Source organism: Harpia harpyja, chromosome 5 (assembly GCF_026419915.1).
Source record: "Harpia harpyja isolate bHarHar1 chromosome 5, bHarHar1 primary haplotype, whole genome shotgun sequence".
Lineage (NCBI taxonomy): Eukaryota > Metazoa > Chordata > Aves > Accipitriformes > Accipitridae > Harpia > Harpia harpyja.
In genome coordinates this window covers 39,171,724-39,191,513 of record NC_068944.1, presented here as the reverse complement: position 1 = coordinate 39,191,513, position 19,790 = coordinate 39,171,724, and the positions used below count along the sequence as shown (strand labels likewise).

General features: G+C 39.4%; 1 protein-coding gene across 16 annotated transcripts in view; it reads left to right on the top strand.

Moving 5' to 3' along the window:
• ASPH (aspartate beta-hydroxylase) overlaps window positions 1-19,790 on the top strand; it is a 124,389-nt gene that overhangs the window by 100,288 nt on the left and 4,311 nt on the right. For 12 of the 16 annotated variants that reach the window (XM_052788328.1, XM_052788337.1, XM_052788331.1 and 9 more), the window contains 4 exons: window positions 1,039-1,176; window positions 7,648-7,783; window positions 8,640-8,731; window positions 13,947-14,080. In XM_052788328.1, coding sequence (XP_052644288.1) covers window positions 1,039-1,176; window positions 7,648-7,783; window positions 8,640-8,731; window positions 13,947-14,080 — 500 coding nt within the window. Of the gene's footprint in view, window positions 1-1,038; window positions 1,185-7,647; window positions 7,785-8,639; window positions 8,732-13,946; window positions 14,081-19,790 lie in introns of those variants that run through there. The other 4 variants (XR_008235353.1, XR_008235354.1, XM_052788335.1 and 1 more) reach the window with 4 other exon arrangements.

The following is a 19,790-nucleotide window of genomic DNA, read 5'->3' as shown; positions in this document are numbered from 1 at the left end:
TAACTGGAAGCGTGAGGGTGAAATTACAGGCTGTTTTGTGTACCATGAGATAAGAATAAATATCAGGTTAGGTGAAGGAGTGTGAGAACATGGTCCAAGTTTGGATGAGTGATGCTTAGGCAGAGGTGAATTGGATGGTTTCTGTTCAAGGCAGGGATTGCTGCCTGCTTCAGTCCCTCTGCTCTGGACTTCTTACCTCATATCTCCCTACTTAGCTGTCCTGTCATATTCTTTTTTTTTTGTGTTGTCTAAAATATTGCAGCTGTAGCAGCAATGCTGGACAGGAAGGAGGCAGCTATATGTAGCCTTCTGTGTATATGGTTCATCACAGTGCTGGATCTTTTCTTTCCAAGCATCCCATTTTCTTCCTTTGCAGGACCTCATTTTGATGCTATACAGTGGTAAAGCAAATTGTGGAAAGGGAGAGTAAGACAAACAAAGTCTGGTATTAGCCTCAATAGGTTTCTACCATGTGAAGTAAAGGAAAGAGACAAGAAAAATTAGTAGCATCAGCTCAATTCTGGTGTGGCAGCAAATATTTGAAGAAACTCAAGTGTATGTACGTATTAGATAATTATGTAACAATTTAGATCCACAAAGTCAGCACTGTTTTCATCATCACAGCATCTCCATTGGCAGCATCATTAAAGATAATAATCTTTAATTCATAGCTAGGGCATTGAAACATAGAGAAAAGAAGATTGACCGAGATGACAAACAATCTGATTTTCCAAGTCCAAGGACAGCACCTAGATTACTGACCCATATTTACTGTCGATGCTTGTGAGAAAATAATCCTATTTTGCTAATGTTGGATTGGACAGCCTTGGCCATCTGATCTATTTTGGGATTGTTAGTTGGGGTTGGTTTGTTTGTGGTTTTCTTTTCCTTGAAATGTTCGTTACTACATTACATTAGAAGAATAACCCTGGCATCCAAACAGACAGTCTGTTACCTTACCAAAAAAAGCATAAGTTACCTTTTTTCTGTGGGAGTTGGCTGGTATGAATTAAGTTGTTAACAACTGCAATCTTTTAGGCATACAAGTGGTATGAACTTGGATACCAAAGAGGTCACTTTGCATCAGTTTGGCAACGCTCCCTCTACAATGTCAAGGGACTGAAAGCTCAACCTTGGTGGACAGCAAGGGAAACTGGTTATACGGAACTGGTGAAGGTAAGGCAGTTTGTTTCTGTATACTTTGACTTTATTTTTTTTAGTAGCAACTATAATCTAAGGTATTAAGCAGAGAAAATTCTCATCTATGAAGTCTGAATCGCTGCCTGCGAGTACCAGATACCAATCTCAGACTGAGCACAAGATTTAACTAAGATATAAAATGAGCTCAGGCATTTTCAAAATTGAGAATGGGGTCAGGATGGCTTAAATGATTAATAAATACAAAATTTGCATGGTAGACAACTGTAATGTCTCAAGTGCAAAATGACAGCAAACTTTGGTAATGTCTGGGACACCCATTGTGAAATTTTAATTAGTTAGGAAAGGCTGTTTCCTTCATCCCTTGTGTAATAGTTGGTGACTTCTTTGGAAGCTTTTAATTGCATAAGAGAAACAAGTGTAGACTCCCAGTGACGGATTTAGCAAAAGATAACAACATATAATTGAAGTTCTTTAAAGTTCTCTTTTCATGTAATGCAAGACAAGTAGTCTGGTTATTATTCATAATAATACTTGTGTTTCCAAAATAGCATAATTTTTATTATTTTAATAATTTTAAACATAATTCCTAAAAAAATTTAAAAGGGGTGAAGAACCTTTTTTTTTTTCCCCTGTATGTTTTAATTATTGGTATGTGGTTTAGCAAAATTATTCTGCACAAACAACTTAAAACCATAAATGTTTATTTGCAAGAGACAGGTTCCTTCAGAGTGGTTGTTTCACTATACTTAGTTACATAACGTGTCAAATAACCTACTATGAAAGGATGATTTTATTTAAAAAAAAAACGGAAAGAAAGAAATTAAAAAAGGAAGATTACTCCTTGTTATGCTTTTGATGGCAGCATAAATAAGGCTAGGAAATTTAGATTAAAGTGTGATTCTCCAGTGTAATCTCAGTCACACAAAAAAAGCAATTAACTTTATGGACTAGTGTTTGGGAAGATTTGAAATGTACATGTATTGAACTCATTCTTGAGGAATGTGTAGGAATAGATACTCTCTGCCATAAAGAAGATGGAGAAACTGGGAACTTCTTATCATACTTTTGCCAAACAAAAAGGAAAGATTATGTATTATTTTATTGATGTTTTAGAGCTATCTGCAGTGATGTTTTACAGTCCCTTACATGTAAACCACTCAAATTCCTGAGTCACAGAAGGTAATGGTCCCTTCACATTTGGCATGAGGAGACAAGTCAGCTCTGAATGATGAAAGAATTCGGTTTCCTGTTATAAAACGGCCAGGGCTCCACCTTGAAGGGATTTTTTCAGATGGATTGGACTGTATACGGCGGTCTTGGCTTGGATCAGCATCCTGGGTGACTGCTAGAAGAGCCATTCAGATGACCAACGAGGATAGAAATTCCGCCCTGACCTCCACAGCACAACTGCCTCTCTGAAATCCACTTATACCTCTTCAAATAATTTTGTGGGTTTTTTCTTTTAGCTGTTTTATTAGCAATATGTCATTGCATCTGGACTAAATTGTGGCTGCTAATTTACTTACATAGGTATCGTAATTTGGGGGTGGTAAGATTTACATTCTTCAAGATAATGTTCACATTTGAAAGTATAAACCCAAAATACAAGTTACATGCATCAGGAAAAATATTTGTATTGTTGTGTTTCCCCCATAACTCAAGAAAGTACTTGAAGTTTTGAAAGAAAGCAGGCTTGATTCTAAACATACAATGCTGCAAGCAAACTTTGTAGTAGTATTCTCCAGAAAGTGGCAAAAAAATCATTGAAGACATTGGTTTTATTAATTTCTGAAATATTCCAACTTCTGTACATGTTTTAGCTAAAAAAACCATTATTTCCCCATTCCACAGAGCAAAAACCAATCAGCAGTTATTTCTGACTGCTTCATCTCGTTATGTTCTTACATCTGTGCAGGATGTGTGGGAAATGCTACCGAATCCCAATGATAGAATTTGATATGGAAAACTGCTGTATGAAGGGCAATGCACTGGAGGCCCTGGCCTTCTCTCCCTGTGTTTCACCATTTGTTGTTAAATGTGAACAAGCTATTTTCAATATCTTGATAGCTTAACAATGCTAACTGAGGATTTATTTGTGGCTAACTGAGACAGTGCTAAAGCCACACTGGCAGCTCTTTTTGGTTCATTCAACTAACCAGCACAGCTATAAGTAGCATCTTATAGCACAGACCTGGCTTGATTTTTTTATGAAGGGTCATTTCGTTTCTTGGGACTGGAGATGGAGATGTGAATTTTGACAGTGCCTTGCTTTTTCCACAGAAAACCTGAAGAAAAAATTGTCTTTTTTTTGGTATTCCCAGTTCAATAAATTCCTTCTGAGGGGCGTTCAGCTCGTCTAACTGTAGCCATATGGACACGAGGCATATTGTCCATGCTAGTGGTCTAGTTTACAGGTCAAAAAAGAGTATTTCCAGAGGATGATTAATTTTTACTGTGTTAAATAGCTATCTAAGGATGGCATGTCTTCCTTTCTGGTGTTAACTTTCCTACTGCTTTACTAAAAAACAAAGCCTAGACAACTAATTTAGGCCTGATGTTTAACTGCCTGATGGGTTAGATTAAAGAAAATCTTATACTTTATTTACTTCACTATTACCGACTTGCCTGGATGTCTTAAGAAAGAGGGGTTTTTTAGTTACTTCAAAAAAAAAAAGACAGAATATCTCAACAACACTTAACAGGGTGTGTATTATGGTGGTAAATCCTGGTTAGTGCTGCTGTGCCGAAGGGAAGTGGATCTTTGCATGTCTTTAGCTGCTGCGTGTTAATGCTTAATTATTTGTAGTTTCTTTGAAAGAACAGGAAGGGGCACCTGATTTCTCAGGGAGCAGAAAACATAAGCTTTTAAATTAGGAAGAGTATGTCAAGTGATTTATGTAGAAATGCTCTGTTAATGTTTCTGATCTACAGCATTTCAGGCCTTTGGATTTGGAGATTCAAGAAACTCTTGTTTGAGCTCAGCTAAAAGGAAACCTTACTTTTATCTTTGAAAACCTGTCCTCCTCCCTTGGGGCAATTAGCTTGCCATGGACTATCTTACTGAGTTATTACGTTATTCTCTGGTACCTCTTGTAGAATCTCACAATAGCATTATCCTTCCGTTCTGGTGCTCGTTTAAAAAAAATAATAAAAGAGGTACAATGCTATTGGATCCTAGAGACTTTTCACCAGTCTGAAATTATACATAGGTAATGACCTACGTAACTTTGTCCTTTCCTTATGTTGTATCCTTTGACTTTTGGAAAGGACCCAGAGGATGCTTTGCCAATAATGTACTACAGTGAATAACTGATTGATTAAAGTAGAGCTTGTATTGTCAGTTTGATGGCTTAGATTTTATTGATTAGAAGTTTCAAGTGCAGCAAGAAAAGCACAGAACGAGAAAGAAAGCACAGCACATATCCATGATATTTTCTGTAGAATGACAGCTAGGGCTTAATGGTTTAGCTAATAATAGCTAAACATTCATATTGAATGGAGAAATTAAATTGAAATGTGCATTTTAACTGTGGCTAGATGCTTTAAGGGGAGCCTTCTGTTGAAAAGAGCAGAGATGATGCATACAAGTGCTGAAGTTTAAGCACTGAGAGTGGCTGAATGGGTGCAAAGAATCTATTTTGAAAGGTTTAAAATACTGCCCCTTACTTGGAGGTCATCAGCATTCCCCAGCGAAGACTGAGTAACGGATCGTGAATACTCTCCTACTCTGTTTCAATAACAAAATGAAATAAAGTCTTCACCATGATTTTATTTTATAGTCCAATGGATTAAAATGGATGTGTGGTCAGAAGTTATGCCTCACAGAGGAGCAGTAACCTCTTAATCTCTGCCTGTTTCATTTATGACTGTGCACTGAAAGGGTTTGACAGCACAGAGTAAGGATTCTTTTAATATCATAGTTACATGTAAAAATATACCGATATTAAGAAATCCCTATTTAAATATAGTAATGTCTTTGCCAGTAAAATCTACACTATTGCCAGATGTAAAGCAACTGTAAACTTCCATTATTGTTAGGAATTGTATTTAAAAAGCCATATGGAGGTTTATGGGAATTAGCTGCTAGGAAACAAGTACATATGCTCCCAGTGCTCGTCACCACCTGATTCTTCACTTGGGATCAGGATATTGCGTCAAATATAATATGAATTTGTTGCTCTAACCTGAGGCTTGAATCCCTACGTAACATGGAGCATAAGCATATTTAATTTTTTTCTGTAGATACCAACTCATATCAAGAGCCATAAGTTCAAGTCCTGGACTTAGTCATTATATTTTAATAGTGTTTTGCATTCTTACCGTTCAAGGTATACCTAAGAGTCTGTAAAATCAGGGAGATCAAGGCTGAGCTGTGTTTGAACTCCCCACTTCATTTCTACCTAGGAGTTACCTATTACTCATAGTGAAGCACTATCAGCATGTTTTATAGATGGGGTCCAGGTTTTCAGGAGTACAGAGACATTATTGATTTCAGGGCAAGTTATGTCTAAAACCATTAAGGAGTTAGTTCAAAATCAATTATATGTATTCAAGTCACTTTGTATCCAACATGTTGTGGAAGGAGCCTTAAAAGGGAAGGACAAACACCCACCTTTGCATGTTAACTTTCAGCCTGTGGCACTTGTGAAGGATTAGAGGTGACAAAGCAGCTGTTGCTTGCAATGCCTTGGACCACCAGTGCTCTTCCATGCGTCATCTTGTCTGCATGGGTGAATGCTCCCTCTTACCTATTTTCAGATGAGAGAGTAGGAGGAGTTTGAGGAAACAGAGGAGCACTTGTAATATCTTTTAAAGTTTTCCAGTTTTGTTGATCTATATCACTTTAAATTGAGGCTGGTGTAAATGTAAGTTATTCTTTTCTTTCTCTTCTCCAGTTAGTGCAAAATCAGGTACTCAAGCTGGTATCTCCTTTTGTAGATATGGTAGCGCTGAGTCAGTACCAGCACTGTTCCCATATTTATCTCTGATTAGGTGGAAATTTTCAGTCTGTGTTCTACCCTGCATTTTGGAAAACTCAGTTTTCCAAAGATGTTCTCAAAAAACATTTCTACTTAATGTTAACTGTTAAATGAGTGTTATGGAAGCCCATCAGTGGGAGAGAATAAGGTGAACGCACCAGGAAAAATAAGTGCTCTTCTCCTTTACTGATGGATGAGAGAGAAAACAATTTGCTAGGAGAAAAAGAGATTACTGTAATAACAGAAGTGCAATCCTAATTTTCATAGCCTACCTAAAAATGTTCTTGTGGGAGAAAGTCGCTGTAGTATAGACAGCATGTTCTAGCCATGGCTGGCTTTGCTGAGCCTTTTATGATATATCAACGTACTACCTATTTTGTGGGATGAGCTTCTCTTTTAATTGAAAAAACTCAAGTAGAAAATGCAACTGTTTAATTTAAATGGCGAAGGCTAATAACCACATGGAGTTTTAAGACTAAAAAGGGGCAGTTATATCACCTAGTCTGATCTGTGTTATACAGACTTTTGAGTTTTACTAGGCTTTACACATCATATAGAGAGGTAGTGCGAACACACCTTAGCCTATTTGCAGTGTGAAATTGAAAATATCTTACAGAAACACTTTATTCAAGAGCACAGAGGAGAAATGAAAACTATTCACCCAAAATAAGGTTTAGTGAGCAAAGTAAGCGCCTGGGAAATGGAAGTTACTTTTATCCAGATCCATTGTTATGCTGTTGGGTTTTCATTTATATTGCTATAACATTAAAATGATTTATTATTGGTAGAATAAAAGGTTGTCTAATCTATCTGATTTTTACAAATATAATGTCCTAAGGCAGCAGAGAACAGAAATTTTAATTCTACTATTTTGTGGTTTTGGTGTGTATGAAATACAAGGCAGCTTACACATTTTTAATGGATGTGTCCATAGATCATCACCTGACATTTCAAGTCGTATTTGATCTTTTTCAATAGCATCAGCATGTGCAAGTGAATCTTTGCAAACCTTTTTGAAGGTTTAAATCATTACTGTCAATTTAAGTGGCCTGTTTACATTTGTACTCTTTGAACTGTGATGTTCTGTCAACACCTGGAGTTCCAGGTTATGCAAGTGGTTTTCTGGTCACAGGAGTGCTTCCAGGTAACATGTGTTGTCTTTAAGAAGATCAATACTCTTCCTAGCTTGCAACACAAAATGATCTGTTAAAGAGCCCTTAAGCTAATCAAAAAGCAAGTCAAAGTGAGGCCTAGCCTGCAAAGAGGCTGGGGATTATTGAAATTTTATGACCCCAATGTAATTGAATCTGAGGAATGCTGTGAAAGTTGACTTTCTTGCCTTAACGTGTCAGAAGGGAATTGAATATAAAGAAACTTGATAATGATGATGAACACTTTTTTAGTGCTTTTAAATTAAAAAAAAGTTAATAGTGGCAGCAAAAAATAAAAACAGTACTAAAACCAAACGCAGTAAGTTCTCAGTGCAGTAACATGGCTCTCTAAACAGTCCTTAGAAAAAAATTGGAAGCTCATTCGGGATGAGGGGCTTGCTGTGATGGATAAAAAAAGAAGCCTCTTCCTGCCTGAAGATGAGAATCTACGAGAAAAAGGAGACTGGAGCCAGTTTACCTTATGGCAACAAGGTAATACATTTTGTATTTCTTCTCTTTCCCCAATTTCACTATCTCAGATTAATATAGTGTAATAAGGAGTAGCAACACATTTTTTTTCCAGAACCGTTTTTGTAATCACTGAATCTGCAGAAGAAGGGAACTAATAAAATAGTGTCTGGGACACCTGCGACAGTGAACAAGAGTTCTTTATTCAAAAACTTTTTGTCCCCAAGCACTTCTAAGAATCCCTTGAGGGTAATACTCCTCTTCTGGCAAGGCTGCCAACATTTTGCATGGTAATGCATAGTACTGATCAGCCTGAGGGAAGACGGGAACGCGGGAGAAGGCGCATCCTCAATATTGTGTTGTCAGCTAGGTGAGATCTGTCATTCAGAAATGGTATGAGCAAAAGAATGTGACTTTAGTAAGTGCTGCCCTGTCCCTGAGCTGTGCAGTGGGAGGTGCAACTACTGGAATGACCTTAAATTCTTATAAGACTCTGCATATGAAAGAGTACTGTAAAATAAAGTATTAAAAGCAACTTATATCAAAATATAATCTGGTGTTGAAATGGTATGATGTTGGTGGCGTTTTTCATCTTTTTTCTATGCAGCCTTATTAATGATTATACTTTTAGAATCATGTTTAAAAAATGGTAGAAAGCCTGGTCTTCACAAATAATTTAAAAGCAAAGATGTGTAGGCTGCTCTGATATTACAATGCGTAAGTACTTCTGTTTCACAATCTGTAAAATGGGAGTAATAATAGTATTTACTTGTCTTTCAGTGTCAGCTCTTTCACAGCTTTGTTGCTCTTCTGCAAAGCAGAAAACAAGGAAATGTTTGTTCATTGCTCTTACCAATGCTCTATCCATTATTTTCACTAGGAAGAAAAAATGAGAATGCTTGTAAAAGTGTTCCAAAAACATGTGCTTTATTGGAAAGATTCCCGGAAGCTACTGGCTGCAGAAGAGGGCAGGTACCTGGCAAACTTCATTTTTGCAAATTCCTAATGCTGGGAGCAGGTGGTTTTGAGGAACGTATATAGAGGGATGTGTGACCTTGGTATATTTAATGATGCCTCAAGCACACAATGAAGTTAACAGTTAAAAATATGCCAAATTTTACCCCTCGGCAAATACAAGGTAAAATGTTAGCTGAAGCCTTTCTATGTAATCTTTAGTTTGAGCCATTTTACTTTGTGTTCACTGGGAGCTTGTGGTAGGTAAGTACTTAGTTGCCATGGGTCAACCAATAAGTAACAGTTTACTAAATCTCAGCCCTAAGTGACCTGGTCTGACTCACAGCTAACCCTGCTTTGAGCAGGAGGTTGAATTAGGGCCTTTCTAACCTGAATTTTCCTATAATTACTCTTGGCTGAACTTAACTTTACAAGTCTACTTCAGTGAGCCAGTGAGCGCACTGTGATAAACTTCACCACCTACCCCAGCCTGACTGCATTACACTGAAGGAGAATCACCTACCTCATGGAAGCCCAACAACAGTACTGCTGTCACATGCTTCTTTCCTAAAGGTTAAGGAAGGAAATTTTACATCTATGGGCTGTGGCCTTGCATGCCAACAAAGTTTGTTTCTTGTGCCTGGTGTACTGACTACTCGGCTACATATTAACCTCATTAAATCATGCAGTAGACTTGTATGGTATGGATCAATACATACACAGATGAATGAATGGCCCAATACAGATATCATGTGATTCTGTAGGACAGAATTTTTCATTATTCTTTTTTTTTCTTTTTTAAGTTATTATATTTTATCTGTAATGACTACATGAGAATAACCTTCAAGTTCCAAAATTAAGGATGCAAAAATTGGAAAACACAGTGCTAGCACAATCCTAATTCAGAGCCTTGAGAGTAGGTGTTCAGCTTTTTCACCAGACTCTTGCTTTTGATGTGCAGAAGTGCACTAGATGGCTACTGTTGTGGGAATGAACAAGGCTATTGTTTCATTGATTTGTTGCAAAAGCTAGTTGTAGTAAATATAACTGATGAGAGAGGTCATCCTGCTCAGTGTGGCTAACAGCAAGAAAACTGCTTTCTGTGGCATCCACAGCCAAAATGGATCTATCCCAGAGAGCAAATTTTCTTTGACAGCTACTGTTTTGTTTGTTATTTTTTGGCAACACACATGTTGTCACCAGGACGTGGTTTGTGGAAGCATTGTGTATTCACCACTATAGCTGTAGTTATGTGTTTTGAACATATAAAATGTAAAATAGTGTGAAAAATGGTGCTCTAGAAGTCTTACATTTTACGTCCAGTTATTAGGGGATGCCTAGGACAATTTTGGTCTTTTGCTAGCCATGCCTCAGATTCTTACTGGTAAATTAAATTAAAAATATCACCTAATCTCTTTTCATGTACTGAAGCACTTGGAAGCAATGGGAACAAACATAATCAGGAAATCAGGAATTCTGTGGTAGATAGACCCTTTGGATGCTTTGGGCACCTTGTGTATTGACAAAGATAAAAAGAAACGTAAAACATTCACAACCTGCTCAATGCTGCTGAGAGACTGTGTAGAACAATAGCAAGTGATCATATTATTAAAAATTATATCGTTCTTAAAAATAACAGTAAACTAAAAGTAGCACAGGCAGTTGTAATTCTGGGCATTTCTTAACTCTTTGGAATTTTACTTTACAACCATAGTATAACTCGTCGGTAGTTAACGCATCTTGGTGTAGCAGAAGTGGTGGGTTGGAGCATCTGTGTTCACCACGGCCACTGGAGCTTATCACTTGCTGTCATAAGAAACTGCTGGTAAGCTGAAACCTAAGATGGTGGGAACAGCTAAGGCATTAGACACATACTGTCCTCTGCTGATTTTGTTACAGTTGGAGAGCAAGCAACACCTTAAACCCTAAGATTTATCAAAGTTACCCTATCCCAGTCAGATGTGCAGATTTCTCAGTTGAAAAGACGCTTCTCACCACTGCCATGCATTATTCACACTTCCTGTTCGTTGGGTTGCTGTAGAGTCACAGAAAGGTTGAGATGAGAAGGGAGGGATGTCTGGAGATTACCTAGTGTCCTGGTTTCAGCTGGGATAGAGTTAGTTTTCTTCCTAGTAGCTGGTACAGTGCTGTGTTTGGGATTTAGTATGAGAAGAATGTTGATAACACACTGATGTTTTCAGTTGTTGCTAAGTAGTGTTTAGACTAAGTCAAGGATTTTTCAGCTTCTCATGCCCAGCCAGCAAGAAGGCTGGAGGGGCACAAGAAGTTGGGAGGGGACACGGCCAGGACAGCTGACCCAAACTGGCCAAAGGGGTATACCATACCACATGACATCATGCCCAGTATATAAACTGGGGGGAGTTGGCCTGGGGGTATCGCCACTCAGGAACTAACTGGGCATCGGTCTGCAAGTGGTGAGCAATTGCATTGTGCATCACTTGTTGTGTATATTCCAAACTTTTTATTATTTTTGTTGTTTTATTATTGTTATTATTATTAGTTTCTTCCCTACTGTTCTTATCTGAACCCATGGGTTTTACCTTTTTCCTTCTGATTCTCTCCCCCATCCCACTGGGTGGGTGTGAAGCGAGTGAGCGGCTGCGTGGTGCTTAGTTGCTGGCTGGGGTTAAACCACAACACCTAGTCCAACCCCTTGCTCAAAGCATGCTGAACTAGAGCAGGTTGCTCAGGACTGTGTCCAGTCAGGTTTTGAATACCTCTAAGGATAAAGACACTACAGCCTCTCTGGGCAACCTGTTCCAGTGTACAATAAAAAAGTGTTTTCTTATGTTTAAATGGAGTTTCCTGTATTTCAATCTGTGTCCATTGCCTCTTTGCCTTTCACTGGATACCACTGAGAAGAGATTGCCTCCGTCTTCTTCACTCCTCCCATCAGGTATTTATATACATTGAAAAGATCCCCCCTTGAGCCTTCTGTTCTCCAGCCTGAGCAGTCCTAGCTCTCTCAGCTTCCCCTTGTATGTCAGATGGTCCAATCCCTTAATAACCTTTATAGCCCTCCACTAGACTTGCTCCAGTGTGTCCATGTCTCTCTCATAGTAGGTAGCACAGAACTGCACCCAGCACTCAAGATGTCTCACTAACTCTGAGTAGAGGGGAAGGATAACCTCCCTCAACCTGCTGCCAAAGCTCTCCCTAATGTAGCCCTGGAAGCTGTTGGTCGTCTTTGCTGCAAGGGCACATTGCTGGCTCGTGGTCAAATTGTTGTCAATGAGGACATCAGTCTTTTTCTGGGAAGTTGCTTTCCAGGCAGTTGTCCACCAGCTTGTATTGGTACATGGGGTTATTCCTCCCCAGTGCAGAACTTTACACTTCTCTTTGTTGAACATCATAAGATTCCTGTTTGCTTCTTCCTCCAGCCTGCCAAGGTCCCTATGAATGGCAGCAAAAAAAAAATGTAGTGTATCGGCCATTCCTCTCCTATTTTCTATCATCTACGAATTTGCTGAGGAGGATGCACTCTGTCCCATCATCTGAGTCATTTGTGAAGCTATTAAACAGTGTTGAGCCCTGGGACACGCCTCTGATGAGTGGCCTCCAGCTGGACTTTGTGCCTCTGATCACAACTCTTTGAGTCTGGCTGAACTGCCAGTTTTCAATCCACTTCTCTGTCAACTTACCTAGTTTCTGTTTCATCAGTTTGTTAATGAGGATGTTTATGGCAGACGGTGTTGAAAGTCTTACTAAAGCTGAGATGAACAATATCCACTAATCTCCCCTCATCCACCAAGCTAGACATCTCACCATAGAAAGCTGGTAAAGTACAGTTTCCCCTTCATCAATCCATGCTGACTGCTCCGTCACTTTTTTTCCTTCATGTGTTTGTAAATGGTTTCCAGGATTATTTGCTCCATCACCTTCCCAGGGATCGAGGTGAGGCTGACTAGCCTATAGTTCCTCAGATCCTCCTCCTTGCCCTTCTTGAAGGTAGGAAAAAGATTTGCTTTTTACCAGTTCTCAGGGACTTCTGCTGGTTGCTATGACCTTTCAAAGATTATTGAGTGTGGATTCACAGCATCATCCAGCTCCCTCAGCGCTCATGGGTGGATCCCATCAGGACCCATGAACCAGTTTGTTGAGTTTGTTTAAATGTTCCCTAACCTGATCCTTCTCTACTGAAGGTAAGTCATCTTTACTCCAGTCTTTTCCACTGGCCTCAGGTGCCTGGGACTCCTGGACGTCAGTCATACCAGTAGAGATTGAGGCAAAGGCGGCAAGCAGTGCCTCAGCCTTTTCCATGGCCTTTGTCATCACATCTCCTGCCACATTTAGCAGCAGGCCCATATTTTCCCTAGGCTTCCTTTCACTGCTGCTGTATTTGTAGAAATCTTTCTTGTTGCCCTTGACTTCCATCTCTGGATTCAACACCAGGAGAGCTTTGAGTTTCCTAACCTCATCCTTGCATGCTCAAAGAGTGTCTCTACAGTCTTCCTGGGTGACCTGACCCTGCTTCCACCTCTTGTATGCTTCCTTTTTGTTTTTCAATTTTGTCTGGGTTGCCATGCTTCCTGTACATGGGGATGAACCATTCTTGAGCTTGCATGAGGTGATACTTAAAAATCAACCAGCTGTCCTAGAGCCCTCTTCTCTCCACCACTGTATCTCATGGGATTTTTCCCAGCAGATCCCTCAATAAGCCCAAGTCTGCTCTCCTGAAGCTGTGGGTAGTAATCCTGCTTTTTGCCTTTCTCCCTCCTCTCATGATCCTGAACTCTACCATCTCATGGTTGCTCCAGCCAAGTCTGACAGTGACCTTCACAGCCATGTTGTCATCTGAGAGGGGCCAGTCAGCCTGGCTAACACAGGCCTTCTGTCTCCTGTGGTCCATCCTTTTAAATAATAAGAGTGTCTGTAAGTCTTTCCGTAAGAAAGAAGGTATTTTTCTGACTGTAGATAGGAGATAATTATTTTCAGGTTGAAATATGAATACTAGTTATTTTAAGCAAAATGAAATACATGCACTTTTACATACACACACCCATGAATGCACACACACCTTACAAGACATGTTTTTTGTAGTATTGAACACCTTTAGGACATGAGAAAGTGCAATTGTTGCAGAGACTCTTAACAAAAGGTGACATTGCACTTTTGGCCTATCATCAAGGATGAGACATAATGAAGTCCTGAACTCCTAGCAGTATGGTTGTGAAGCTGAACCTGTTGAAGGCCTGCCTTTCTCTTTTTTCAGATCAAATATTCTATCATGCACCCAGGGACTCACGTCTGGCCCCACACAGGGCCCACCAATTGTCGGCTAAGGATGCATTTGGGGTTGGTGATACCTAAGGAAGGCTGCAGAATTCGGTGTGCCCAAGAGAACAGGTATGGTTGGGGTTTTTTGTTTTGTTTTGTTTTTTCCACCTTCCTCAAGGCTGAAAAAGGGGTGGGACTGCATGTAATTAAAAAAAAAAAAAAAAAAAGGTGTGTTTTACTGATCAAGAGATGTAATATATTTCATTAAACAGGCAATTTGCACCCTAACTCTTGGTACAAACATATAAATATGAGATCTCAGACAATGCCGGAAGAATCTTTAGAGACAAACCTGCTCCTCTCTGCTAGGGCATGGAAATAACAGTGGGGTTAGTCCACACAGTCTCTGTGTTTACTTTTACAAAGCCAGTCTGATATAGTTGCCAACAGAGTTCTCTTTGTTTTGATTTTGGGGGGACTTAGAATTTGTTGCTTATTCAGCAAAAGCTAAGATGAAGCTGTACCTCCATTTTCACCTCTGTGACACAATACTCTTGTATTTCTGGCAGAAGCCTCCTTCCTAGCTGGTATTATTTGTTATAACTCTGTTAAAAATATTCCAGTTGAAGTTGATTTCAAGATGAAGGCATCTACGAAGTGTTTGGCCCAATGAATTACACAGGTAGCAAATTTCTTTAAAGTGCATTTTAAGTAAGAATTCTCACCCCTTAGGGAATAATTATGCTGACTTGAAAACAAGTTTTGTCTCTGTTTCCTCAGTGCAAAAAACAAAATATACATTTACAATCAGGGCATATACTCCCCTGGGAAATATGAGAAATTGTGAGAAGTTTTTGCATGATATTATTAAATGCAGACAGAAAAATATAGTATTAACTATATTGCTTTTTGCTTACAGATTTAATTTTCTGAGACTTAGGTGAAATTCTAATGATGCTTAACATCTATACGTATATTTTTGGAAGATTCTGTGTCTTGTCTGCAGTGTCTGAGTGCAAAAAGTGTTAATTTTGAATTCTTTTCATGGTAGTAATGTACACATATGTTTGATATTGAGAAACGAAATGCCACTCCTGTCTGCATGACTGCAATATGTAGCAAAGATTTTTTTCGTAACATTCGAAAACAACTACAACAAGAAATGCTCAGAATTTTTGAGGCTAGAAGTATCCAACTGTTAATAACCAAAAATGTTGTCACTATAGACTCCTGCCAACATATAGCTTATTTAATAATCTGTCACAGTCAGCGTTACAATCTACACTACCTACATGGACATTTGCTTCCAGCATTCCAACCCAATATCCAAAATAACGGAGGGAGAGGTAGCTAATAGACTTAGAGGACTAATATAGACATGTGGAGTCTTTTCACTTTAGGACATTATTGTGAATTCAGATTGGTGGTAACTGAATGGCATTACCATTAGGTGGCTGTTTAATAGCCTGTGTGAGCAAAGTGGTGGTTTTGATCTTCTGCCAAGAGAGCAGGTGTCCACAGCTCACCACCCATTGTTACAGAAGGGATAGTCCTGTGGAAAATGAACTTAACTATCTCCTTGGTAGCAACACTCCCTCAAAGTCAAGACTGGAGAAAATGCCTGTTGCTGCTGGTATGCTGCAGACAGAGCACTTCAGTGTCCAGGCTCCTGAACCTGGCTCAGTCTTATGCATCGGACTTGCTCGTTTGAAATGTAAAACATTCAAGAGCTGACTACAGCCTGTGCTGGAATGTGTTAACTTTAGTTGCTTTTGGCAAGAGCTATACATTCAGAATCAAAGACAGGATTTTCACTGAAAACATTGAAAGCGTGTCTACTGCTGGCAATGAAAGGGTTTTTTACATCCCTTCCCCCATGAAAGAGGAGGTGGGTGAACTACTGTGGAAGGGAATGGTGCCAGGAGGAAATCCTGCCTTGGGCTTTTTCTATTTCTCCCCTCCTGGTGGTTCAGAGCAGTGGTAAACTAGTGGTTTCAAATAGGAGAGCTGGCTCAAATATGAAGGTTAGCATAGGTCAGGCCTTTTCTGGCCTTGTGTCCCACTGCTGTGTGTATGAGATAGAGAACAGAAACAGAGAGAATTCTGTGCTTGGTTACCTCTGTGCCACCCAGTGTGGGTGTTTAGAGGGGCAATGTTACAATGCAACTCATCCTTGATGGACAGGCAATTCAGCTTTGTCTAGTACTCTGTTTTACTCCTTCACTTGCAGAAGAGTCTTTTTGCAGCTGCTAGGCACTGGTACACCTCATTGTTATTCTGTACAGGTATAGCAATTTTAGGTCATTTGGCTATTTTGAAGTCCCAGCTCTGTAAAGTGTAGGGTACAATACACAAAAATGGTAGGAAAATAATATCTAGTTATCAAAATCGAATATCTCTGTCAGACAAGGTAATCATGTTTTAAAACGAAGGTGCAGAATTACAGCCTCATGCAGGAGCCAGTCCAAGATCTCACCTGTAACGGGTGACACTAAAGCCTTGCAGGTGATACAGAAACTACCCCAAAGTGGCTCAGCACCAGACCAGAATAATACTGTCTCTATGGTCCCACTGTGAAGTGTTTCTCACACCATGAAGGCTTCTAGAAAATATTTATTTGCATGCTAATGGTGGGGTTTGTAATCTATTCAAAAGAGGCTAATAGTTCTGTCAACTTTATGACTTTTTCTTTGTTGTGCAAAACAGCCCATCGCATTATGATGCAAATGATAGATCCTGGGTTTTAACCTCTGAAGCTACTTCATCTGGGTGCTTGGAGTTTTTATTGTCCTTAACTGAGCTGCATTTTCAGGCTATTTAGGGCAGGATTTTTCAGGCTTGGTTTAATTTAAAATTCAAACAAACAAACAAACAAACAAAAAAAACCACCAAAGAAAATCCAAAAAAAACAACCCCCAAAAAACCAAAACCCAACACCCCTCCCAACAACAAAAACCCCACCAAAATAAAATACCCCCCAAACAAAAGTAAATCCCCCAACCCCCCCAAAACAACAATCCCCCCCCCCCCCAAAAAACCCCCCGAAGTTGGCTTGATTTTTTTACCACAACATAGCATTGCAAGTGGTTGACTCCCATTGAATTGAATAATACCAATGTAACTTTAGTGCAGTAGCAGAGACTTAGGGTCGATATGGCATAAAACATTTTTGTTATCTGATAACTGACATGGTAGCAGAAAAAGCACATGATCATAGCTGAAACCTGCAAAAGGCTCATTATCTGAGCCTTCAAGGCTGATGTCTGTGTGCAAGCCAGTGTGAATTTCTTGCTATGTTATGCTTTCTGGTTTATCTACTCTCGCTTAAAATATATTTAGATGATCATTTCAGTTGAAATGATCCAATTTCAATTTCCATTTCTGTTCAGAACAGTACAGCACAACGCCATAAATTTTGACGCTTAATTTTTGCTTTTGCTGGATTAAAAATACCGAGATGACTTGGGAGTCTAAATCTCATTTTCTCCCTGTTTTTCAAAAAAGAACGTTGTTTTCTCAGTGAATGAACACAGTTGAATGAGCTAAGCAACATATTTCCATCTTAGATGGCAAGACCTTTATTTCTTTACCATCGCTACTGTTCATAATTCTTAATTCTCTTTAAGGGCAGCCATCGTCTTGGACTGCTTCAGCTCGTAAGGGATCCTGTTAAAAAACTTGATTATGTGCTCGTTGTAGAGTGGCTTTAGGAGGTAACACTTCTTTGACCATTATTGACTCAATTGACCGTTATTCATCCAGTCTCACCTGAAGGGGTATAATCAGGTGCATGCTTTTGTCCTGCCGCAATGCATAATAAATTTGCTTTGCTCATACCACTGCCTGACTTTACAATAGATAAACCATATAACACATAATCAGCTACTGTGCCTAAATGCAGTGGGTAAGATTGAGATCTGAGGGGCAGCAACAAATGACTAGCACAGTGACTTTTTGACATGTTGTGACATTATCACTAGTGGTCACTGATCAGTTGCTGATTTTTCGCAGTATCAGGACTGCATTTAACCAGGCATTAAACCTCTCTTTAAAATTATGAATCCAGATCTCAGCAGGCTGGAGGAGCGTACCAACTGAAGCTTCATGAAATTCAACAAAGGGAAATGCAAAGCCCTGCAACTGGTAGCAACAGATCAACATCTTGCAACAGTACGGGCTGGCTGATGACTGCATAGAAAGCAGCTTTGCAGAAGAGGTCTTAAGGGTCCTAGGGGACAAGTTGAATATGACTTATAATGTGCTTTCATCTTGATGAAGGCTAGCTGTGTATTGGCCTGTGTTAGTAAGTGCGTAGGAAGCAGTTTGAGGGGAGCAATTTTTTCCCTCTCTTTTGCACTCAAGACACTGCCTCTGGAGTACTGTGTCCAGTTTATGGCTCTTCAGTACAAAAAAAGTCATCAATAAACTAGAGGGACTCCAGTGGAGGATGAAAAAGTTGTTTAGGCAACTGGAGCACGCGACACGTGAGAAGCTCAGAGAGCTAGTTGGGAGTCGGAAAAAGAGAAGGCTGAAGGGGATACTAGTTACTGTCTTCTGCTACTGATGGGTGACTGTGCAGAAGACAGAGCCAGACTCTTTTCAGAGGTGTGCAGTTTTAGAATGAGAGGTAATGGACACAAGTGACAGTGAAGGAAATTCCATCTAGATAGAAGGAAGTTTTCACAGTGAGGTTGGTGAAACACAGGAAGAGACAGTGGAATGTCCATGGTTGCAGATATTCAAAAATCCAGTAGTCAGGAACCTGAGATATCTCATCTAACCTCATAGTTGGATCTAACTTTGCAGTTAATCTTGCTCTGAGCAGAGGCTTGGACCAGATGCCCTTCCAAGGTTTCTTCTGACCTAAATTATTCTGTGATTCTATACTTAGTAAAGCTGACAGAAACACTGATTCTTCCAACAATTAGTATCTTCCTTCTGCGTTGCCTCTTGCCATTGCTTTTAAATCTGGTAATTTTGTTAATTTTTCAAGCGATGGAGGTGCTCAAAACCAAGCCACTTTGAATAAATTGTGTATATCCCTTTTTCTGCCTAACAAAGGTACAGATCTTGGAAAAGTATCACTGTTAAAATTTGGCTCTTCCATGCTGTAATGAACGCTCACCCAGGGTATTTACAGCTGTTCAGTGATCTGCTCTGCCTAAGCAGTACTTGGCAAGCAGAGGGGCTTTGAGTGATGTGGTCTCATCCTTCCAGTTCAGCTTTAATAATATAGTTAACCCAGTGTACACTATGGCGTTGCAACCTTCCTCTGAAGAAAAATCATCAGACTCCGTGCTTTGAATGGATTTATGGGACAGGACTGTTAACATCCCTGAAATTTAAAGAATGATCAGGGCCTACTTCTATTGTTCTGATTTTAGAAAAAGCAGATTGATCTAATGTGATTTGTTTTCAAACCATATGACCATATCACTGGTCATTCCCTCAGTTTCCATCACTCATTATGTATGTATCTGATTAGAAAAGCAGAAAAGTTGATTACTACACCACTATTATACCTGCTTCTTGCTTATTGGACTCATTAAAAGTATATCAGTAACAAATACTATAAATGTCTGAATGTGTATGTGGGCATAACTGTGCAGAGTGAGGGGAAACAATCCCTCAATAATGTGAAGGCCCATTAGACTGATCTTCCTGTAGTTTATTTAAATTAAAGCTCTGATACTCCAATCTCTTTATGTTAGGTAGTGAAATCCTGACTGTGCAATATATACTGTTTAAGTCATTCTCATATGTCAAAGAGCATCTTCAGAGCTGATATATAGCTTGCCTGCTCCGTGGCACTTCAAATACTACACTAAAGCATGTTCTT